General features: G+C 42.0%; 1 protein-coding gene across 4 annotated transcripts in view; it reads right to left on the bottom strand.

The window, feature by feature from the left end:
• Positions 1-25338, bottom strand: part of KCNN2 (potassium calcium-activated channel subfamily N member 2) — a 442631-nt gene that overhangs the window by 35485 nt on the left and 381808 nt on the right. For all 4 annotated transcript variants that reach the window (XM_072728789.1, XM_072728791.1, XM_072728787.1 and 1 more), the window contains one exon: positions 1342-1483. In XM_072728789.1, coding sequence (XP_072584890.1) covers positions 1342-1483 — 142 coding nt within the window. The remainder of the gene's footprint in view (positions 1-1341; positions 1484-25338) is intronic.

Genomic DNA, 25338 nt, shown 5'->3' on the forward strand with positions numbered 1-25338 from the left:
GACCTGGCCTCCTATCCCAGCCTCATGCCATACCACTTCCCTACCTGACTCTGTGCACTCCTGGCCCAGTGGTCTGGCTCGAAGGTCCTCCTTGACTCACTACCTTCAAATATTTCCTCCTTCTGGATGCCTACCTTTGCCTAAAGCCTACCTTAGCTTTACAAGTCAACTTTCCAGGAATAGAAAAAGGAAAATATTATTTTTAAAAAGATTTTATTTATTTATTCATGAGAGACACAGAGAGAGAGAAAGGCAGAGACACAGGCAGAGGGAGAAGCAGGCCCCATGCAGGGAGCCCGATGTGGGACTCGATCCCGGGTCTCCAGGATCACACACTGGGCTAAAGGCGGCACTAAACCACTGAGCCACCAGGCTGCCCAAAGGAAAATATTATTAAGAAAATCATAAGGAAAACACATTTACTGTACTTTACTGTACTTATTGGGGAAAAATCTGCATATAAGCAGCCCCATGCAGTCCAAACTCATGCTGTTCAAGTGTCAACTATAGTCTAATTCATTTAGTGAGAAAATGCAACTCTTCAGCCCTTCAACACACTTCAAAGTAGGTTATTATGATCCACATTTTGCAGGTAAGGGAAGTAAGTTTTTTTTTTCTTTTTTAAAGATTTTATTTATTGGAATGTCTGGGTGGCTCAGTGGTTGAGTGTCTGCCTTCAGCTCAGGGTGTGATCCCAAGGTCCTGGGATCAAGTCCCACATCAGGCTCCTTGCAGGGAGCCTGCTTCTCCCTCTGCCTCTGTCTCTGCCTCTCTCTCTGTGTGTGTCTCTTAGGAATAAATACATTTTTTAAAATAAGTATTTTATTTATTTGTGAGAGAGAGTGAGAGCGTGAGCAGGGGAGAGGAGCAGAGGAAGAGGGAGAAGTAGGCTCCCAACTGAGCAGGGAGCCAGACATGAGGCTCGATTCCAGGACCCCAGGATCATGACCTGAGACGAAGGCAGGTACTCAACTGACAGAGCCACCAAGGTGCCCTGGGAAGTAAGTTTCAGAGAAGATAAATCTACCCAAGTTTACATAGCTAACAGGACAACAGCAGAATCCTTTGAAATGAACTTCCTGGTTGAAGCTGAAGCTCCAAGACCAGATTTGCTCATCAAAATTAGTACATCTTCCACAAAGAGCAACCCAGCAGCACTGCATGCTTAATGGAGCTGCAGCATGGTAAGAACGAAGATGAAAATCAGTGATGTTTTCTCCCAACCTAGACCTGATTATTCATGCTTCGCTGCTTGCTGTCGGGAAACGAAAGCTTATGATCACATGGAATGCCTTCATGATCTAAGAGTATGAGTAAAAGAAACAAAATAAAGAGACTTACCATAATTCCAGTAAGCAAACAGACTCCTTTCCCACAGTATGTGTTAGGTACCATGTCACCATAACCAATGGAGAGAAAAGTTATTGATATCAACCACATTGCTCCAAGGAAGTTGCTAGTAACATCCTGTTGATCATGGTACCTGAAAAACAGCAAACAGAGTGCCAGGCCTTTATAATTAATCTACAGTAGGGCTGCCAAGGGCAGTTGGATGCAGACCAGAGATTTCACTAAGTAGTTTCTATAAACTGATCTGTGTGGAGGTTTTCTTTCTCTCCTTCCTTCCTTCCTTCTTTCCTTCCTTCCTTCCTTCCTTCCTTCCTTCCCTCCCTCCTTCTTTCTTTCCTTTCCTTTCCTTTCCTTTCTTTCTTTCCTTTCCTTTTTTTCCTTTCCTTTCCTTTCCTTCCTTCCTTCCTTCCTTCCTTCCCTTTTTTTCCTCTTTCTTTTTAAAGATTTTATTTATTTATTCATAGGAGACATAGAAAGAGGCAGAGACACAAGCAGAGGGAAAAGTAGGCTCCATGCAGGGAGCCTGATGCAGGACTCGATCCCGGGACTCCTGGATCACGCCCTGGGCCGAAGGCAGGTGCTCACATCCCTGTGTGGAGGTTTCCAAACCTCAGTCGTATGTGTAAATACAATTGAGGTTCTACCCAAACAGTATGATGGACATCAGAAAGTTTCTCAATGTGAAAAAGTCTGAAAGGGAAACCATAAAATACGACAACTGCTTCTCTCACTGGTGTAAACTTATGAATGCACATTTGTCTCTAAACTCTGCCCAGACCTTGCTCATGGCTCATCATTCCTTGATGCCCACCCATGTGCCTAACTTATGGGATGCCATGCAGTACTGCATGCAATCTGCAACCCACAATCTCTCCGCACACCCTTACAGTAGCTGCAACCCTGAGACTCCCTCTGCTTAGACTGTCCTATTCTACCTTTATTTCCATGATGGTCCAACCCCTAGTCAGCCTTCCACTTAAATGCAGGGGGGAGTGTCTTCCATCTGCTCTTATCCAAGATCCTCCCCCACACTCCCTCAGCATCCTGCATCTTCCTCCATCACTGGTCAATACTGCAACTGTTGACCTGGAGGTAGCCGCTGTCTTCCTTAAAGACACAAAATGTGCCACTGATTGCATAGTCCCTGCCCAGAACCCGAGATTAATAGAACTTACAGCCTCACACTTACACACAAGAAGCTTGCAGTCAGAGAGAGGGAGAGAGGGGTACATTTATCCTAATTGGTCTTGGTGCTATGAAGATATTTGTGGTGAGGAGGAGGGTTTTCATATCAGAAACAGATACCCTATGATGTTTCGGTTGAATCAGCAGTGACCCTGGCCCATCATGGGAACACTGTTGTCCACCATGCATACAACACTGAGGCCACGTAAGTTGGTACCTGGAAGAACTTGCCCTGGATGCATGTTCTATGTCACTGAGGCAGAGTGGCCCTCCTCTGGTCTCCGTGGCAGTCAGACCCCAGACTCTGGTCACCAGAGGCATTCTCGGCTCTTTGCCCTTCTCCTAAGGACTGCCTTCCTTCCCAGCTGCCAGACACCACTGGAGAGGGTTTTCCTGTCCTCATGCCTTGCTCTCCAAAGCGTGCTGAAAATCTCCTACCTTGCACACACACGCACGTGTGCACATGTGCGCACACACACACACACACACACACAGAGCTTACTCAAGGGTATCCTGTGAGCCACTGGTGTTCGGAGGGCAGAAACCTTCACTGGTTTTCCCCCAGTGAAATGTCACTGACCCAGCTGTGGGGTCCCTTCTTCCCAGAATGGCCAGGCGGAGGGAGGTCAAAATGCATTCCTCAGTTTCTGGGAAAATAGAAGAGTGCATTTACCTGGGAAACTTTGTTAAGTACCCTGTGCACAGGGTGATGTGATCCGTGGCACACCTGAGTTACAACATGGGCTGAAAGGCTCTGTAAACTGCTTTGGGGGCATGCTCTGCCTCAGTAATAAGACTTCTGTGGGAGAATGTGGTTTTTATTTTAAATAAGACCCTCAGAAGCTTTAGCTTATAACTCTTTCATGATACTGGGGATCTCTATTGAGTATCCTTCATCAAGCAAATTGCCTAAAACAGGGAATGCATTACCCAATAGAGAGAAAGCAAGAGCATCCATGCCCTACTCAAATTTTAATTGTGATACAAAGCTTCTTCACCAAGGATGATCTACAGAAAGATCGGACACATTTAAGAGCTGAAGACTCTATTTCATTGATGTATATAAAATATTTGTGGTGTTCAGGCCTTGACTTGCATTGTCTATTACTACTCGGAGACCTTGGTAATAACCCTTTTGGCTGAAATAGCTCCTGTCTTTACCCTCTCTATATCCACAAAGTATCCTCAGTAGCTCAGAAAAATGTGATCATGTCCCAGCAAAACCCTCAAGTTATTGGGGTGAGCAGAGTGAGCAGAACACATCTGCAAGGCACAAGAGACTACGAAGAAGAGTTTGAGATTTAAAACTGTAAGCAAAGGGTCTCTAAGGGGATCCTTCATGGCTGGTTTCCAAATCTCAATTCTAGCATGGGTGTGGAAATCTTCCCAATCCGTTCCCTCTGAAACACTTTTGACTTGGTTTCCAAAGTTTGGAGAAGTAAACAATTTTGAAAATTGCACTAAAAAGCATTCACTAGAACACTGAGGCAAGCCAACACCTCTTTAGTTGCTGGCTTTAATACACAAGTTGTAAATACACAAATTTCTCCCATTCTCATCTGTCTCTTCGCAAAGACTCTCAAGCATGATGCCATTCTGTCAAAATTTATTACACCCTATGCACATTCTTTGGGGCCAGACACTGTCATCCTATAGCAGAGGGCCTACTTAGAAATAAACTTTCTAAGAATTGGTATTTTAGGGGCTTGGGACTCCATGGTAAATCATTCTTTTTTTTTGCTTATGAAATAATAAACCTGCCTAAAAGTAGCTTAGAATGGAAAAATAACATCTCAGACTAATGTTTATGTTACATTCAGACATACTTAGTTGTGAACAGTCAAGAGGGAGATAATTAGGGAGCTGCATCAGACACTATTTGAATAATCAAGATTTCTTTCCTGGCAACTCAAATATTAAACTTATCAGCAGGATGATATTATCGCTTACAACACTGCCAGGTTTGGCATTATGCCAGATTCACACCACTGTGAGTGATTAATATGCACAACTTAAACGCTAAAGAAAAATTTCAAGACATTTTTACAGATGTTTACTTCACAAACTTAACTCAGGCAATTGCAAGCTTCTTCAAAGTCCAACTTCTGATCAATATGAATACTTAGTTAAGTAAAAATAGGACAAATAAGAATAAAATTAGAGCATGGAAGGCCTGATGATCTCAGGGTTTTAAAATAAGAACTCTGGGGTTTAGAGAGAAGACTTACTGAATTGTTTTACTGCAGTGCACACTTCATAGACATAAAGGTTGTGAGATCAGCTTTGAGGTTTGAAAAGAAGCAAAATATTCCTTTTCTTAAGTTTCCATTCATTTTTTTCATTGTTGACTGTGGATCTACCACTTTTTCTTAAATATGGCGGTTTTCTATAATACTTGTTTAAATTTGCCAGGGTAATCTTTCCAAGGGCATTAGGAACTTCTTCCCTAAACGAGGCTGACCCTGCCCTATGCCCCTAACTACCCTCCCCCCAGTACCTTTCCACAAACAATAGGAGCTTTGGCCACAGGAATGGCTGGCACTTATTGCCATCCTCTTTCATGGTTTTGTTGACAGATGTGTTTTCTTCTTCCTGGAAACAACCTCACCCCATCCTAGCCTTGATTTATACTTTGAGAATCTCATCATCTGTCTCCTTTTCCAGACTCCACAGAGCTTTTTGGGTAACATGGTACTCCAGGCTGCTTCTCTCCCTGCAGAAGTCTCTTGCTGAGATCTCTAACACTCTCAACCAATGTGAACCTTGGCTATAAGACATATAGTGTATAATTTGCTCATCTAACGTGCCCCTAGAATCTTAATGATGAAGAATTTGAGGACAAAAATTATGTCTTTATTGAATTAATTACCGTGGCAATAGGAAACATTTGTCCTCAAATTGACATGCCTTTGTGGCCATATGCTAGGTCTTCAGGATTAGATACACAGGGATACAAAAAGGGGACGAAAATGGGTCTTGCCCATCAATCAACATGAATCAGATCTGTCACATTCTCTTCCAAGATCTGTGTGCAACTTATAAGGTATTTTTACACTTATAAAAATAATTCAACAATGGAGTTTAAGAGTGACAAACTATGTTCATTAATCTTTTTTTTTCATTAATCTTTTTATATTAAACATACCATTAATACTACAAATGGCAAAAAGATCTCATCTCAGTTGTCAGCTTTGATTTCAAATGCTAGCCTTGGTAGTGGAGTAAAAAACATTATGAAGATTTAAATGCATGTGATTAATCCACCATCAGTTTTCTCCTGTGAATTCATCTTTCTCTCTGAAGATACCACTAAAAGGAAAGTAAGGCAATAACTCCACAAGAGTAAAGTATAACTCCTCAAGAACAAAAAGAAAGGAAGGGAAAAATCAGAGGATGAAAAATAACATATTTTTATATAAACCAAAGAATACGGGCAATTCTGTTTCTAGCCAAGAAAGACTAACAAGGGACTGCATCTATACTGCCTCCTGAAACAACTACAAAACCAGACAAAGTATTTGAAACAACAGTTAACAAGACATAGATCATCAAATAATAAAGGACAATGGTCCCTGAGAGACAGTAAAGTACCAAAGTGGTAATACAGTTACGCTGGCTTACTACCTGAAAAAAATCCCCAGGATGCAGCTCAGGAGGGAAACTGGGCAAGCCCAAAGGTCTCCCCAAGTTCAGGGACAGAGCTGGAAATCCAGGGAGGCCAGCAGTTCACAGGACCAAAATCCAGAGAGCATAAATCTGCACAGAGGGAGATCCAGAGGTCTGCACAAAGGTCTCCTCAATTATTCAGCTGAGGACTGATCAGTACTTGGATGTAAAACCCCAGTGCTGGAGAAACTGAAGTATTATTTGCAAAATGGTTCAGTATCACTTGAAGATAGGTTGTAGTAAGTGGTAACAATGTCAAGTGAAGAGAGTATAATTGAGTTACAGTGTACCAAAGTGTATAGGTATGCTAGAACCCTCAAGGAACCATTAAAATAATACCTCAGAGAGTAATAACTGATAACACAGTAAGGATAGAATATGGAGAACATATGGGAACAAACAGAAAAGAAACAGCCAGAGGACAGATTTATCCAAGCACATCTGTAACCGTATTAAATATAAATGGCCTAAATACCTCCAATTAAAAGGCACAGATTGTCAGAGAACCCAAGGATAGTTCACAATTTGGAGAAACCTGTTATCATGCAGAGTGGGTAAGATCCAAAGTTGAAAACAGACAGCTGATGATGTCTAAATACACTGAACAATAGATGCCCAGGTCCTGTCCCTGTCTGGTACTACCAGACAACTAACAGGAGACAGGAGTTTATTCTCTGGGGATAGACTGGAGATTCTGACCCAGGGTCCAGTGAAGATCAGGAAAGATGTTTGGGGCTTGAAAACATGGGGATTGAATAATTCAAGTTTCCAAACTGAACAACAGCACCTCTAGTTTCCTTTCTTCACTCTGTATCCCCGACCCTATAATACAATTCAATAATAGAACTCACTATTACAGAGAAAGAATATTTTCCTTTGGAGAAACAGAACAGTTTCAGTGAAGAAAAGAGATTCATGTATAAACATCAAGGATTCCCTAATGAAAAATGCAGCTTTCTACTTGTCCATCCTACAGGAAGTTTCACCACACAATGAGCTCCTCTCCTCACAAAGAGCTTCCAATTCCCATTCCTGAACATGAAAGATCTGCAAATGATTGACACACATTTGCAGTATATTCTCTGTAGAAAAGATGCAGACAAAAAAGAGGAGGAGCAAAGAAAATAGAAAGGAAGAAAGGCAAGAAGGAAGGGATGGAAGGAGGGAGGAAATGAATAATCATAATATAAGAAGAATATAAATTAGCAGAAATCTCCCAGAAAGTAGATGGAAAAGACAAGGGTAAAAGAAGGAAAAAGATAAATTCTCAGAGAATCAACACAGAGGGCCTAACAACTGAATTTCCAGAGCAACACAGAAAGTGGAGGGAAAGAAATGCAAATGTTCTTTTATTTCTTTGGTTTTCCAGGAAAACTCGAAGGCAGGCATCTCTAAGGTTCTAGTTAGTATCTGCACACAGAATAAGAAAAGACCCATGCTATTGGGAGTGGAGGTGGTTGCATTAAGTTTTTAAGTATTATGGGCAGCCCAGGTGGCTCAGCGGTTTAGTGCCACCTTCAGCCCAGGGCGTGATCCTGGAGACTGGGGATCGAGTCCCACATCAGGCTCACTGCATGGAGCCTGCTTCTCCCTCTGCCTGTGTCTCTGCCTCTCTCTCTCTCTCTCTCTGTGTGTGTCTCATTTAAAACACACACACACACACACACACACACACACACACACACACACCTTTTAAGTACTAGGAATAAGGAGATCTTAAAGAGTTCCAAAGGGAGGAGGCAGATCACAGCTTAACAATGGTTGCCTCTAATAGGATTTAATTGTTTAAGTTTTGTGTGTGAATTGGGAGAGGGGACACAATCTATTTCTCCTGGATTTATAGAGGAGAGGGATAAACAATTTGGGAGAAGGAACTGAAGAGGCACAGCTCAGCCCCACTGTCTGCTTGCCCACAGAGCAGGCATCTCTGGCTCTCTATGTGGTCAGCTCCCCAGGCAGGGGTGACTCTCCCAGATTATGAGGCGTACCTACAACTTCATTGACTTCAGTAGTGAATCACCGGAATACTCAGCAGCCCATGGGGCTTTGGGTCAAGTGGTAGAACCCAGATCTGCTTTATGTCAGTAATGCAGCTGGTATTTTGATGTCTACCAGCTGAAGACACAGAGAAGTGAGAGCAGGATGATAAATGATCTCTCTCCAAATCCCAACTTTGTGCATATAATTTGGATTTAAAGTAAAAGCAAATAAAATAAATGATTCAATTAATAAAAATCTAGAAGCACAAAAAGAAGTCCAATGAAGGCACATACCGAGGTTCAAAGGAGAAAAGTACTGAGTGACAACAGCTAAGAAAGGAGGGGTGACCTGTATCTCTGATCTGCCACCAGTCCATGTCACAGGTGGTCACCTGTATCTGTATTAGAATCACCTGCAAAACATTTAAAAATAACTGTGCAAAAGCCTGGTATCCCATGACAGGGATTTTTTTTTTTTTTTTTTTTTTAGAGCTCCCAGGTGATTATAATGTTATCAAGGCTGAGAATAATCTATGAGCTTTCCTTCAGAAGTTCCTCATCCAATAACATGCAGAACATCTACATATAAGAGGGAGCATGTCGATGAACAAAAAAAAGAGAAGTGTTTATGAAAAGCCTAAAATATAGGAAGGTAGAAAAACCAATGGCCAAGAATGACATGGAAGCTATGATGGATGTGACTACAAAAGGTAAAGGCCAAGCAAGATACAATGTACATAACAGATTGAAAGTAATGATAGGAACATGGAATAATGTAGTACTGCCACCTTAAATTATCATCTTAAATTCAACTAGAATGTAGAACCCAGTAGGTCCAAACACGTTACTAAGTACCTCTCTAAGCGAGGGTGCTCTAAAGTGAGAACAGATTAATCTTATGTATAAAACTACTCTGTAAATGGTTTACACAAAGTTCCTTCAGGCCAGAGAATGTGAACGGCCTCAATGGATGTGATTCTCTTCTTTGCTTTCCTGTTTTCTATCACTGAGTTGTGAAAACACAAATTGGGGGCCCCCATACATTGACTTCCTTCTACTGATCAGCATGTCCCAAGAAAAGGGGCAGATAGAGCCCAACTTTAATTTAGGCAGGAGCCAGTTCTGATTTTCCTTAAAAGTATAATTCTTTATTAACTTTAAAACACTAAAATGAGTTTTCTATTTTGATTTCATTTTGCTCCTTTACCCTTGCACATTTAGAATGCTTTCCTCTCTTCTGTTAATTTGGAAATGTCAAAAGGCTAAATGCTTCTCTCTCTTCTTCCCTCCTTCCTCCACTTCTCCCTTCCTTTTGCTTGTTGCCCACCTGTTCTCTGTGTGTATGTGTGTGTGTGTGTGTGTGTGTGTGTGTGTGTGTGTAGAGGGAACAGTTCTGTAAAATGACTGATTTCTTCTCATCTGTTAACCTTGGCTAATGAGAATTTCATTCACTATATGGATACAGAAGATTAATCTTTGGGTAGGGACCATCAGTGGATATGTTCTAAGGGCATAAGCTTCCTATGAAATAAAGCTAAAAGTCTCTACAAGAAAAGAAGAGGATAAGAGAATGGATTTTCGAACTCGAAGAATTACATTATGTTACCCTGAAAAGATGTTGTCTCTCAATTATTCAGTCACACATTTTCATTTATGTGAGAATAAGTGAGTTCGGAAATGCCTGTTACCAGTCTCAGTTCTCTATAATTACTGGACATGACCTGTAGGAAGACAATGGTATCACACTATGACACCCTAAAAACATACTTGAAAAGCCTTCTCAACATTTGGGCTCTTTGGTGAAAGGGTTTGGTGAAATATGGCCAGCTTTGGAGAGAACTTCTAGGTCTGAAAGCCATGGTGGCAAGTCTGGTTCCTAAAAGTGATGATGGAAGACCCTAGGGTATGCATGGCCATCAGAGATTTCCCTGAGCAGAGAACGCCATTTAACCTATGGTTCTCAATCCTAACAGACCTGATGCCTTCTTTTAAGATCCTGAAATGGAATTCAAGTAGTATACCTTATCCATACATAGGACTTATAGGAACAAAAATCAGCTTAACACCCTAACTTCAATACAGAGAAGCAAAATAGGAATACTTTACAATAAAGTATGTATTTCAATATCTAAATACTTGGGTATTTAGACTAACTTAGAAGACACAGGAGCAGTCAGTTTGTTTGCACCTTTTTTGTAAAAGCACTTGAATGCAGCTCAGTCCAATGAAAGTGAACTGTTCTGGCAATTCAAAAGCCACAGGGGCATGGTCAGAGCTGATGTGATTTTTCTGAAATGTGAAAAACTTCTGTCCAAACCCCAAGTATAGCAAATGACAACACTCCCTCCATTTACACATTATAAATAGGGTATAAATTATATTATTATAATTCAGGTCATAAATACCTTTTCTAAAAATGAAATATATATTACAATTGAACAAAAATATTTTGTTCATATTTAAAGTGGATTTAGGTCTAAACTATAAAAATTATAAACAGGGTTTTAGTATACAGAATGTCTAGCAGTTCAAGGTTGGTTCAAGGTCAAGGGGGACACAGATCCTTTGTTGGATGGGACTGTCCCAGGCACATCAGAATACAGAGCATCCCTGGCTCCACCCAGTGATAAACAAACACCCTTTTCCAAAAGGGCTCCTACCCTCAGTGAGAACCACTGGTCTAGAGCTTCTGCTGGGGTTCTTCAACAGCCGTCAGAAAATCTGGAGCTGGCTGCATGTCAACATGTCTGGAGAGCAGCCAAACTAGAAAACCTTGGAATTTGGCACATATTATATTCTCAAGCCCCTGCTGCTCCCCAGGCAATCCAAGAAACATCCAGTTCCCGAACAATGTTATAACCAAGGCTAGCATCCCTGACCGAGTTTCTTTTCCCTCTTGGCTTCTTTATTAATTTCCTGACCCTTAGGTATTTAAATTTTCCGAAGCACCTTTCATTCCTCCAGCTCCTGCTCTGGGCCAGGTACCTCACACACTGTGAGCTCCCCTCCAAGGGGCAGGTAGAGGCCCTGCAGAGATGGAGCCATGCGGAATCAGACCCAAAGAATCCCCTACCAGAAAGTCAATTTTCCAAATAACACTTAATCTAGTTCATGTCTGACATATGTCAGGCTCTGCCAATGGCAGCTAGAGCTTGTCTACACTGGCCCAAAAGGCTCTAGTTTTAGAAGTCCCTGGCATGATCTTCCATGGGCCCAGCAGTCTGCAGACAGATTCACCTTCCTTCTGGGAGGCTGAGAAGATTGGTGGGAAGGGCAGTCACTAGGTGGCAGTGCCACACCAGTTTATCCTCAAGACTGTCCAGCAGAATTTGGCCACATCAGTGCCAGAATGAGGGCTGTTGTAAGGGGCTTTCCTGGGAATACCTTCAAGTCAAAGCTCCTGCCCTGGCCATCCTGGAAGCAGGGCATCCTTGGAAGCCCTATCTCATGGGCATTGTTCCACATGAGACACAGCAGTCACAGGTGATACAGACAGTCCCAGGCCACTCCTACACCTGGGAGCCCTTGGGTATTACCAAGAACCTTAGGGACATGTCTTGAGGCAGGGTGGGTATGTTGGAGGGGGAGGAAACAGGGAGAAAGAGAGAGAGAATGTATGTTTGTCTGTCTAGACACAGACTCCATCCCAGATCCAATGTAAGTAATCTAAGCTCGCAGCTGATCTTTACACTTCAGCCCCCAACCTGAGAATCTCTAGAGCAAAGACCAGACTTTATCTCCTAAGTCTGTAGGAAAAGAAAAACAAAAACAAAAAGTAACCAACACCTGTGGTTTTCTTTTAAACTTGTCCATGTTGCAACTGAACCCACATTTGAGGATACAGAACTTGCGGTCTGTTTACGGACCCGAGATGGGGTCACGGAAGGAGGGACAGCTGTGCATTCGGGGCTGATGCCCCATTTGTTAGCGCTGTGCCACCCAGAGCAGCGAGTCTGTGTGACCCAGCCGTCCTCTCCTCCAAACACGAGGATCCTGCCATCTACCAGCCTGTGGCTTCGAGCCTCGGGGACAACGACAAGCTCTCCAAAGGCGGCCTGATGGATCCAGAAACACTGCCCGAGTGGCCGCAGGCGCGGGCCCTCCAGCTACAGGGGGACACGGCCCTTGCGAGCGCGCCGGCCTGCACACGGGCAGCCTTGGGTTTGCCCCCTCCTGGCACAGGGGACCAGCACCCCTGCGGGATGCCCAGAGCGGGAAGAAGACTGCAGGAAGGATGGGCAAGAAGGAAGCTAAGTCAGGAGCCGTCTCAGCACCACCAGGCAGAGGACATCAGTGCGCAAAATACACGGAGAGCGGGCAGGAAGGGGGATGCTCGGCCGGAAGCCCAGGGGAGGCCTCGAGAAGCAGAACCGGCTGACAGCCTGCCTGCCTCGGCCCTTCTCTCCTCCAGCCTCCCTGGCGCCCTTCCTCCTGCCACGGCACCGCTCGCCACCCTCAGGGGGCCCAGGGAGCAGGAAGGCCCGTTTCTGGATCTGGCATCTGCCAGGGACCCCTGAGAAATTTTTGGCAGGGCTGTTGAGGGCTTTCAGGCAACTGAAAAAGGATACGGCCCAGGGATCCCGATCAGTCTACTCCGAGATGGCCATCGGCAGGGAGGCAATGATCACGCATTGATTCTCAATCTTTGATTTTCAAAATCCAAGCGAATGAAAGTTCCTACTTAGGACAGGTGATGACAAGGCATGTGAGCCTCCAGCGCTTCACTGTTCTAGGCTAGGCTTCTAGGGAAGCAAATATTCCTCAACGTCATTCTTCCCCACCCCCCCCCCCCACCCCCGAGAGAGAAGCAGAGAGTCAGAACACTGAGCCACCAAACTGAGAGATGGAGAGAGTGGAGCTGAAGGTGACTCTGGCATGGCACGAGAGAAGGACAGAAAAAATCACGGATTTTCTGAGAAGGTAATGTGCAAGGTTTTCCTGTTACATTTTCCCACTTCAGTTGTAAAAATTAGTCTGGGAGAGCCTCCTTTTTTTTCTTTCTTTCTTTTTTTTTTTTTTTTTTTTTTTTGGTATTTTAAAACTTTTTATTATAAAATGGGTCATATTAATTTTTATAAATTTATTTTTTATTGGTGTTCAATTTGCCAACATATAGAATAACACTCAGTGCTCATCCCATCAAGTGCGCCCCCCTCAGTGCCCATCACCCAGTCACCCCCACCTCCCCTTCCACCACCCCTAGTTCGTTTCCCAGAGTTAGGAGTCTCTCATGTTCTGTCTCTGGGAGGGCCTCCTAATTGTACCTTGCTTGCTTCAGCATGGGCAGCTAAAATACAGTCTGCAGTGCCAAAACATCAGGAACTGAATGAAAACACAGGTCCAGGTTCATGCAAGAGGAGCACATGTGGGTCACAGGGCCTCGCCCCACCTAACCCACCGCCATAGAGGGTCTCTCAAACCCCTGCTGCATCAAGCGCCTAAAGGTTTGTACCTGGAACAGTATATTTATGAAACCCAGAAAGATATTTTCATACAGGCAGAAGTGAAAGAAGAGAAGGAGCGAACCATAGCAGAACACAAGAGGAGGTTCAGAGTACCAACAATGAGAAAAGAAATTGTGGTAATGACTGCGCATAAAACTCTGGCTAAATGCACACCGGTGAGTGGAGAAATCACTGCATGAACTATCTTCAACTGTAGCCGGCCTACTTATGAACTTACAAAAATTAAAAAATCAATCTCATTTTTGAGCATGAAATAGATCACGTCGCTGTCACTAGTTCCTATGAATGTTGCCAACTATGCCCAAAAAAGAAAAATGAGAAGGCAAAAAAAGCCCATTCAACATGCTTTCATTAGACTTCAATTTTTTGTATTTGAAATATTTAAAATGGCAATCCAAAAAACAGCTCCTGGCTGAATGGCCACTGTATTTGGAAGCCAGGCAGGGAGAGAGAGGGCACACTTAGGAAAGTAGGCTACGTTCTGAGCTCACCCAAATACAATGGAAAAATAGTTGCTGATACCAAAGACAGCAGATATCCCTACCACCAATACCACCAAAGAATCAAAATTTTAGCTTGCCAAATTGGTGAGATTGACTTTCTTTGTTTAACCCAGAGAATTCAGAAATCCATAAAAAGGAATAGCACACAAAGAAGCCTGAATTGATGAAGACCTCCATGCTGGGACTGTTTGCTGGGTACCAAAAGCCATCAGGGGCAGAATTACAACAATCCAATAAACCCAGGAGCTTAAGCTGGATTGTGTAATGCGTATCTACCACCTCTTTAGTACAACCACCCAGCAGTGATATGATCTTCTTAAACTCTATTCTTCAGCTGTACTAACCAAATGTGAACCTTACCAAGCCAGAAGTGTTTCCTTCCACTCAAATGACCAAATCAGGCTAACAGCCACCAAACCCCTAGCCCAGATGTAAGAGCTCGATCTAAAACATAGAGTTTTCTGTATGGTACATTTAGGTGGCAGAGGCCTGGCCCTGCAGGTAAAAGTCAATCAATCAGTACTCACTTTCTCACTCCATCGCGCCAAATTAGATTAAGAATTGCTAAACTCACAGTTTAGCAACCACAGGGGTGCCCCGGGGGATAAAGCATTTGAGTCTGCTCTACATAGGCTTTGGGGCAGCCTACAAGTGTCTGACTGCAAACATTACCCATTAGAAGGGGAAGTATCAACTACCTGCCAGCTCTGTCCCAAAGGGCTTTCTGCAAAAATTCTGAAAATGTTCCATATCGATGCTATCCACTTCAGCAGCCACCAGCCATACGTGCCTACTGAACACTGAAAGGTGGCCAGGACAAATGAGAAACTGAGTTTTCAGCTTTATTTCATTTTGACCAATTTAAAATGAAAATTGAATAGCCGTATGGGGTGACTGGCTACCACACTAGACAGTGAGGAACAGACGGCCAAGTGGGAACAGGAAAGCCACAGAACACACATAATCATGCCTTAATAGCACAGTTCATTTTAATTCAGCCATAGCATTTGCTCTAAACCTTCTCTCTGCCAACGTGAAATGAGAAAAAGGAGTCTAATTCATTCCCTGACTTTCAGGACGTGAAACTAATAGCTACATCTGACACAATCTTCTATGCTCCGTGGTCATTGTCCATGGCTTAATTTTTTGTTGTTATGCTTCTTAGGTAAAGAAGCATTTTAAAGAAATAAGTTGAATTTTGATTAATGTGTGCGTATCCATTCATTCCAACATCCAATGACCTCAGAATTCATGGGCTGATGGTACTCAGTGGCACCGAGGCCAGGAGGGGAGGTGAAGCAGCCCTGCCTACTGGACCTGAAATCCACCTCAAGTGATCTTTATCTCCACAGGCTGGCCAAGCACCCATGTTCTTCCAGTCGGCTTTACTTTTGTCACTTTCCACGATCCTGCCTATACTGAGGGACATAGCTGATGCCCAAAAAGGACCCACAAAAAAGCTAGTGTAGGTCAGGGGCTTTCTGGGTGGGCAGCTTTCCAAATCAAACATCCTGAACCAGAGTCTTTCTCTCATTATCAGTATTCCAGTTCTGCTCACTTGGCATCCTCTTCAAACAATGACTGAAGTGGGCTACAGTTCATATAGGTACCAGGTCAATTTTGTCAACTGTTGAGTGACATGTGTATCAATAGCAAATTATAGGGGGAAAGAAGTCACGAGGATAGGTGCTGAGGTGATCTTTTGTTACTCTGAGACTTTTGATGCGTCAAAATTATTTTGAACCTGATGTTCCCATGGTGTGAATATTTTACTTACGCAGCTACTTAGCTCACACAGAAATAGTTTCAAAGCAGTGTGAAGAGTAACGCAGCCCACAATGGCTTTCTTTTACTCAAGTTGCTTTAATTAGCATGTTTGTTTCTTGTATATTTTACTCAAAAATAACATGTTCTTAGAGTCTATCACGGATGTGAAAGCAGCTAAACACTTTATGAAAGTGTGGACTTCTAAAATTAAAGCAATTCAGTAATAACTGCCAGACATTTTTGCTTAGTAAATGGGGGTAAGGTATGTTGTAGGGCATGTTTGTTTTCATTTTATCAAGGATTTGATTCTCAATTTATATGCATACACGTGTATTATTAATATACAAGGTATTTAACCTTCAATCACTTGGCATGTGTCACTTTATATACTGTCCAGAGCATGTATCTTCCACACCCATAAACACACTGTATATAGGTATATAAGCTACGTTACTACTGCATTCAGAATTACAATTTCCATCATATACAACTCAGGTACCACCTGAACTTTGCTTTCTGAGAATGACCAGGAGGGACCCCTGGTGGCCTTGTGCTCGCTTAGGAAGGGAACATAATGCATAGAAAATGAGATCCTGAGGCGCTGGGTTAAGCATCTGCTTTCAGCTCAGGTCATGATCCCAGTGTCTTGGGATAGAGCCCTACATTGGGTTCCCTACTCAGAGAGGAATCTGCTTGTCCCTCCCCCTCTTCTTCTCCCCCTCTGTCTCTCTCCTCTCTGTCTCTCTCAAATAAATAAGGAAAGAAAAGAAAGAAAGTCCTGTACTGTGCAAGCCAATGTACTCAGTGCAGTAGAGGATGCTAAAAGGAAATTCATTTGGGGGCAGAGGGGGGGTTGGCCAAAAGGCGCAGAGGGCTTCCCCAGCTCTGTACCCTAATTCTCTGACTCGAGGAGAGACAAGTGCAGTGCTCACCACCACATCTGGGGTGCACATAGGCCTCTGGGGAGGCTCGGGTCAGCGCTGCATCCAGACATACAAGTGCTACTCTGTTTCCAATCGGTACCATTTATGCAACACACGGCAGTCCTCCCTCCACATTCCTCACCTCCAGAGAGCAAGCTGTGCCACATCGCACAAGCTGGGGTCACCTTTAACTATGCCACATCCTGACAATCAAGGAGCCATCATGCTGGGAGGACATCCACTTTCAAATGTTCCTAAATTAGAAGCCCTTTCTTTTAAAGTTTTTATTTATTTATTCATGAGAGACACACAGAGATACAGAGACATAAGCAGGGCAGAGGGAGAAGCAGGCTCCCCGTGGGAAGCTTGATGTGGGACTTGATCCTAGGCCCCTGGGATCACAACCTGAGCCATAGGCAGATGCTCAACCACTCAGCCACCCAGGCATTTTAGGAGCCATTTCCTCAGGGCCTGGCTTCTGCTGGCCTCTCCAGTCTTAAATCTTGCTGGTCTGACATGTGCATTGTGAGCTCCAGTGGAAGTAATTTCAGTGCCATAGGGTCTATGCTATTCCCACATCTCAGGGCTTCTGCACTCTCCTTTCGTCTATTACCTTAAGCCTCTCTGAATACCTCACTTCAGGCCTTCACATCCTATCTCCAAAGATTTCTTAACATCTCCCCCCTCTCCTCCTCCTCTTCCTAAGGGTGGGCCGTGTGTCCCCCTCTATCTGGTCCTGTGATACCTGTAACCAGTCCCACTGCACCCGTAACACCCATGTTCCTTAGGAGGTGTACGCTGTGCCCTGTTCAAAGCTTTATGCCCAGTGCCACTTTGTCCTGTGGCTGTTGCACAGCAGATACAAAAAAAAAAAAAAAAAAGGATTTTTAGTTAGTGAATAAGTGAAAGAATCCCTTTATCCACCGTCTCTCTTCTTCTAGGACTGAGATGACAAAGGCTGAGTCAATTCCAACAGTCTCCTTTCTCTAGTCTATCTTTTGGCATCCCCTTCCTCCCTGATCCCTGGGTTAGAGGTATCTAAAATGCAAATGTGACCATGCCATTTTGTCTCACAACCTTGGATGGCTCCCTCTTTTAGGAAGCAAAGTCCTATTCCCATAGCATGATGTCCAAGGCCATTTGCAATTTGGTCCCAGTCCTACTATGCCTGGCATTTTTTTCCTATCACCAGCTACCTACCGAGCTCTGCTGCTCTTGTCCTTGGCTTCTAAATGTCCTTAGTTAACTTCACAATCCCATCTGAGAGATACTTCCTACCTCCCTTAGGCACAAGTCCATACAGGCATCACAGCATTTATGTCAAAATGTAATTTAAATATTGTTATTTATTTGTCTTTTCCATTGGTCACTAAGAACCCAAGTGGGGACTGTCTCTAAAATCCCACTGACTGGCTCAGTACTTGGTTCCCAGCAGGAACCCAAAAAATGTTTGTATAATGAATTACACAAAGTCCAAATCCTAAACGCTAGGGAAGTTAATTGCTTTAAATAGGAATATAAACACCAGATAGATAAAAGGTAGCACAGTGGTATTTTTGTCATGTAGCCAGAGAGTAAGATAAATTTATTACTTAGAATATTAATGCCCATGCTTTTACTTACAGGTTTTTATTGTTTCCCGTGGTGGTATGTTGTAATTTGTTGATTGCTTATGTGAGTCTCCACTTCAAGAAATTTAACAAAATTTATGAATTAAAAGGAAACGTGGATTTTATATTATTTTTCTTTCATAATCCAAATCCTATCAACTTAATTAAAATTATTATTACCCTTTCCCCAGGGTAAAAGGACAAATTATTTAATGCGTAAGATACTATGTATTTTAGGCATTTGCCAATGTATGATTCTTGTGTTCTTGTACTTTTTAAAACTCTTTAGTTTGACTTTGACTCTAGAAGAAAGATGTTCCTTATATAGTCCTAATGAAGCAGCATGATTCCAAAATTCTTTCCATATGTGAATAATGAAGATTATGTGCCAAAACACTAGAAAGAGCCTAAGGGACCTACGCACTAAAAGAGAAAACGACTTTTATATATTTATTTATTTATTCATGAGAGACACAGAGAGAACGAGAGAAGCAGAGACATAGGCAGAGGGAGAAGCAGGGTCCCCATGGGGAGCACAATGCCAGACTCGATCCCAGGACCCCAGGATTATGACCTGAGCCAAAGGTAGACGTTTAACCACTGAGCCACTCAGGTGCCCATAAGAAAACAAATTTTAAAACGACTCTTATTACTGTATTAAATACCTCCAAGTTACTATCACATATGTGTGTCATGGATAAATAGGAAGGTGCCTTGGTTCCACAGGGTCTAATGATTACAAAAGTCACAAGACAAAGGGGAACACAGGGCCGTGCAGAAAATGAAAAAGCAATACAGTCTCCTGATTTTCATGGCAATCAACAGGACAACTTACTATACACAAGATGTAACCCGTAAGATGCAAAAGCACTTAGATTAGGAAAAAAAAAAACAAAACTTCTCCTGTTTCAGTTTAGAGTAAGAAAACTGCAATATGCTAGTTTACTAAAACTTATATTTCTTCTCTCTGAAGTTTTTTCCCTGCATATTCACCATCTCCTTTCCCTGTACTTAGGAACTGACAAATGGATCTTTGAATTCCTCCAGTTCCATCCAAAGGCCAACCCTTTCATTTAGCAGCTAGAGAAACCAAAGCCTGGAAATGTCCAAGGTGGCTGAACTAATCGTCGGCAGCCAAGAGTGAGCACCCAGGTCTCTTGCTTCCGGCCCCACACTCAGGCTTCCCCTCCTTACCTCTGAGGGTCGCCAATGGGCATCCAGGTTTCAATACTTGCTACCCGTGGATCTATTCCATGTGCCTTCCCAGACGATTTCTACTATAAAAATTTTAAAAGCTTCTAAAATCAGTACTCTTCATTAAACTGCTTTCCTGAGAGCCCTCAAGGGCAGAAAAATAATTTTAGTAAAATCCTCTTATTCATAAGAAATTAAATATTTTATGTCATGGATAATTTGAGATCCTTGTGTTCTTGTGCTTTTTTAACTCTTCAATCCGATTTAGACTCGGGAAGCAAGACATTCCTTACGTAATCCCAATGCAACGGCTCCTAATGATTCTCAAGTTCTTTCTGCAGGAGAACAATGAACATTATGGGACCAAATGCTGAAAATAACCAACAAGACTTCCACTGAAGCAGAAAAAATTTAAATCAACTGTGAGTACTGCATTAAAGACCCCCATGTTCTCTAGCATTTAAATAGTCATTCTCTTGTAGAAAACGCTTTAAAAATCTCTTGGGCTGGCTCTTAGAGTTTCCTAAATGAGGATGTTATCTGCCCTTCTGACCTTATCTGTACACAGTATGTTCTCAGACAGCGTTACTAACATGTCCTCTCTTTAACGTGAGCTCTTGGTTCATGGCTGTCTGATATTCTCAAGGACACCTGACAGCATCAATCCTATTCAAAGGACACTTTAGTTTGTTCTACCATAGCATTCTCTATCCCATTCTGGGGCAGTCACCCCTTTCCAACCAGCTGGTACTGGTGCACATCTTCAACTATCCTGGATGGTGAACCTTAGGGAAAGGTCCATGGCCAAAGCTTTCTTTATTCTTTAACTGCCCTCCATCAGCCCTGACAACACCTGGCAAGCCCTGTTAGAGATGGCAAGTACTCAAGAAACATTTGCTGAGTGAGGGCAGGAAGCAGCCAACTGCGCCCCAATAGAGAAGCATCAGGGAGGTCCAGGCTGGTGAAGGCTCTTGGTACAGTGCAGAGCACATTCAATACATTTCTGATCATTGAATCCCAAACAACGAGGTGACTTACTGCATCAAACCAACTTTACTGCTTATATGTATTTTTTGTTTTCTAAAATTGTCTACATAACTGTCCCTGTCCTCCTAACTTGACTAAGTAATACAGATGTTAGTTTTTTTCATGACTAACATGATCTTTTTCTCTATTGGGCTCTAGATAATTGTTCAGCTGTAACAGTGACACTGCACTGCTCACTATGGTTTCTGATATAGTACCCTTTTCACTGTTTTGTGTGTTTATCCTATTCCCAGACAGCCCGGTTGTCACTAACTTGTTAGGCCCACCCCAGTGGCTCCCTTCTCTTTCTGATTTACAGTTGTTGGAGATGAAATTCTGAGCTGCGCTAAAATCAAGTCTCATCAAAGGCAAAAAACTCTCACCGAGACTGCCAATTATTATTTTTTCCATGAATAAAGCACATCACAGATTTAAGACCTGTATTTTTGGCTATCCACTGACAGTCTTGAGTCTTTCTTAGTTGAATTCTGGAAGAACAGGATGTTAGATAATAGATCACCAGGAGCAAAGTGAGGTGACCCAAGGTCATGTACCTCTTGTGCGAAGCTTTTGTTTTAGACAGCAGATTTTATCACAGTCATCTATTATGGAAGGACACCTGCATGTGCTGTCATGAAAACATATCTGTGATAGCCTGAGTTAAAAAAAAAAAAAAAAAACAGAATGATGTAATCAAAAGAACAATCCTGTTTTTGCTTTGGAAAAAATTCTTTATCAATATAGAGTTTGGAAGGATGTAGACTCTCTATTGACATGGAGTTTTTGTTAGGGCAAATAATGATTATTACCAGAGACAGAGAGGCTAAAAGGGGATGATTTTAGTTTAGGTTTAGTTACCTTTAGAGTTTTGGTTGCTAATTTCTCTAAACTGTTGTTTAAGAATATGCACTATGTACACTGATGCTAATTCTATAAAATCTCTTGGAGACTTATTTCATGGACTACATATGGTCAATTACTGAAAAAGTCCATGAATGCTACAAAGAAACATATGACTCACTAATTGCTGGCTACAAGGTTGAATATATGTATATTAGATTGTGTTGTGTTAAATACTCTATAAGTCATATATATATACACTAACTTTTTTTTGCATGACCCATTAAATGCTGAGTTATATTAATTTTCCACTTTGATGGTTCATGTGTAAATCTCTGGTCCTACTTTGTTAACTGTCTTATTCTATGTATTTTTGAAGCTATATAATTAGATACATAAGAGTGGTTTAGAATTACAATTATTATATCTATATATATATTAGAATTATTATATCTGGTGAATTGTACTTTACATTATCTAATGGTCCTTATCAGTAAAATGGTCTTATCAGTAAAACAATAAAACAATAAAAATTCTTTGAAGACTTTTATCTGATATTAACAAAGTAACACCAACCTTCTTTTGATTAGTATTTGCCTGCTGTGTATTTTCTCATTTTAAAATTTTTAACCCATTCATGTACTTTTTGTTTTAGATAAATCTCTCTTATTTTAGACTCTAGACAGGTAAAATTTAAAAGAAAATTAACAATCTCATTTACAGTGACTACCAGTATCTGTGGGTTTGTTTCTCTCATCTTACTCTGAAATTTCTAATTGCCCAATTTGTTAAATGTTTCCTCCATACCACATTTTTTCTATCCCCTGTTTGCTTAGGTATTATACATTCTTCTACTATTTTATTGGCTTATCCTTGTAACTTTCAACAAGACTTACTTGACTTTAGATTTCAGGTCAGTAATCCACCTTCCCCTGAGCCGTTCATGGCCAGTGGAAGGCTTGAAATCAAATCTTCTCTGAAGGATATCCTTTACAAGGCCCTTTAGGGAGGATCTGTTGGTGGCAAATACCCTCCTGTTCTTATTATCTAAGAATGCCTTTCGTTAGACCTTGTTTCTTTAATGAAATTCAGGTAGGTATAGAATTCTAGATCTATAGATACCTTCCTCCAGCCCTCTAAAGATATACCACTGTATTCCAGCTTGTTTTCTTAAGTTGGAATATCTACCTAGATAGGGAAAGCAATCAGTGTGACAAGTTTCCTCTCCAGATTCCTTTTAAGATCTTTTACTTAATGTCCTATAATTTTACTATATGTGGACTTCTCCACCCTGCTTGGGATTTGTTAGGCTTCATCACATCCATTAAAAAAAATTCCAAACCACATCCCCATTTGCATGATTTTCTTCTTCTGGAAGTCTAATCTGAAGTACTTAAGCCTTGTTATACCCACATACCTCTTCATTTCTTTGGTATTTTCCACGTACTTCCAGAGACAAGGAACAGGCAATATTTGAGAAACAATTCGATCTCCAGTTTACTAATTCTCTAGGAATTAACTGTGTTTGGTCTGCTACTTAGCCTATTCATTGAGATGCCTGTTTGGCTCTTTTAAAAAGTTTTTCCTGGCCTTTTTCATAGCATTCTTCTGCATTATGCTTTTTTTAAATCTTTCTTTCATCCATTCAGACGTGGTTTTGTTTTTTCGCCCTCTTCTACATATTTAAAGTTCTGGGGCGGTGGACATGGTGTTCAATTTTCCTGTTATTTCTGCTTACTCTCTGGATGGTGTGTATCCTCATGTACTCTGCAGCCCTGGTTGGTTGGTGGGGATGGCGGAGGGCTTAGGTCTTCTGTCAGGAAAGACACCCTGCTGGGCCTGGCTTGATTTGTGTCCTTCTATCGGAACCTGTGTTTGCATCTGCCAGGTGACTCAAGGTGCTGCTTACCAGGGACTGAAATGATGCTTTCTCACCATGTCGTAGTCTAGATTCCAAAGCAAGTGTAAACAGGCACACATTACATATTCTTCAGAGGAGCCCACCACCCATTCTCAACCCCACCAAACAGATGCACCACCCAGACTGAGACATAGGTGTCTTTTTTGTTTGGCTGGTTTCCTTCTGTGATGGGAGATTTTATACCTTGTCTACTCGTTCATTTAACATTTACCTCCTTAGAGTGGTGTTTTCCAAACTGCTGTCAAGTCCCATTAGTAGACAGTAAAATCAATTTAGTGTGGTGGTTCTCCACCTTGGCTATGCATTAGAATTACCCAGGGAGCTTTTAAAACCCTGACTCCCAGGCCACAACCAATACCAATTAAATCAGAATTGCAGAGAAGGGGACAGGCAAGGTCTATTTTTTTAAAGATTTTATTTATTTATTCATGAGAGACACACAGAGAGAGGTAGAGACATAGGCAGAGGGAGAAGAAGATCCCTGCAGGGAGCCTGATGTGGGACTCCATCCCAGGACCCTGTGATCATGCCCTGAGCAGAAGGCAGATGCTCAACCACTGAGCTACCCAGACATCCCAAGGTCTATTTTTATAGCTCCCGGGTGACCTGAATAAAGAGCCAGGATTGAGAACCGCCATCCTGACCAGCATTCTACAATAAAAACCAGCATTCTACAATTAGAATGGAATACAATACAACAGAGTGTACATTAACATTAACATTGGGTACAAAATCTGCTGTTCAGTGCTATGTGTGTGATGATGTATCATGTTCTAATATAAATTATATTCTTTCCCTTTAAAAAACAAAACAAAACAAAATAAGCTTCTTGGTTACCAGGATTAGATGCAGTCCTCAGAGTAGCTGAAGCTTGGGAAGCAGTTTTTTACAGAAATTTCTACTGAAATTTTTTTTTTTTTTTTTGGTCCATGTGGAGATTTCCCTGGCTTTCTTGGATGTTCAGCTGTGCATTTCCATTTTCTCCAGCTCCTCTGGGCATTTTGTAAAAGATCACCAGGATGTCAAATTTACCATATTGCTGAATATGGAATTCCAGATTTCTTTATACATTTCTTGGAACTTTATTTCAACGTGCACTAGAACACTGAAGTTAATTTTACATTAATCATGTGCTGTGATTATTCTTGGTTAATATCAATATATTCTACAAAGGCTGAAGGATGGAGTCATTACTACTTCTCCCAATAAATTGGGAAGGGAGAAGGCATCATAGAGAGTATGTTTGTTGTTGCTGCTGTTGTTGGCATGGTTTAGCTAGCCACTGGGAACAGGAACATGTGAGCCCTTCCCAAAGCTCTTCTGGATCTGTTTTTTGTTTTTTAAGCGAGATGTGAGATTAAGGATTCTGGCTGTTATACCCTTTGTCTATGCTGTCCCCAACACATCAAAAGATATCACAGACATATTTTTCTCATACCGCCATGTCCCATCTCTGGATTTCAACACTTTCTCCTATCTTAATCCACCCAAATGTCACTGACCCAACCCAAATTCCATCCGGCTACCAGGAGTGATGGGAATTAGTTCCCAGAGCATTTTGTCCAATCCTGGCTGGTGCAAAGCATCTCATGATCTAAGACTTTTGACCTCCCTTTATGTTACTGTTGTGGTACTCCTACATTTTCAACTGTGAATACAGTGTGTTCTCCTGCAATCCTTACGTTCAGAACTGTCACACCTGGACCACATGCTGCAATCTGGCAGATTGCCGGCAATCTGTTTTCTCTCTCCGAGGAAGTACACAGCTGTACAGTTGCTTCAGAAATACTAAGGTGGTAAAGGTGAAGTGAAGTATATTAACAGATTGAGGTAAGGTGGGGCTTTGGGTTTTATTTTGATTTCACTGAACTGATCAAAACATCTAAATATGTTACTAGGCACAAGGAAC

Source organism: Vulpes vulpes, chromosome 12 (genome assembly GCF_048418805.1).
Source record: "Vulpes vulpes isolate BD-2025 chromosome 12, VulVul3, whole genome shotgun sequence".
NCBI classification, from domain to species: domain Eukaryota; kingdom Metazoa; phylum Chordata; class Mammalia; order Carnivora; family Canidae; genus Vulpes; species Vulpes vulpes.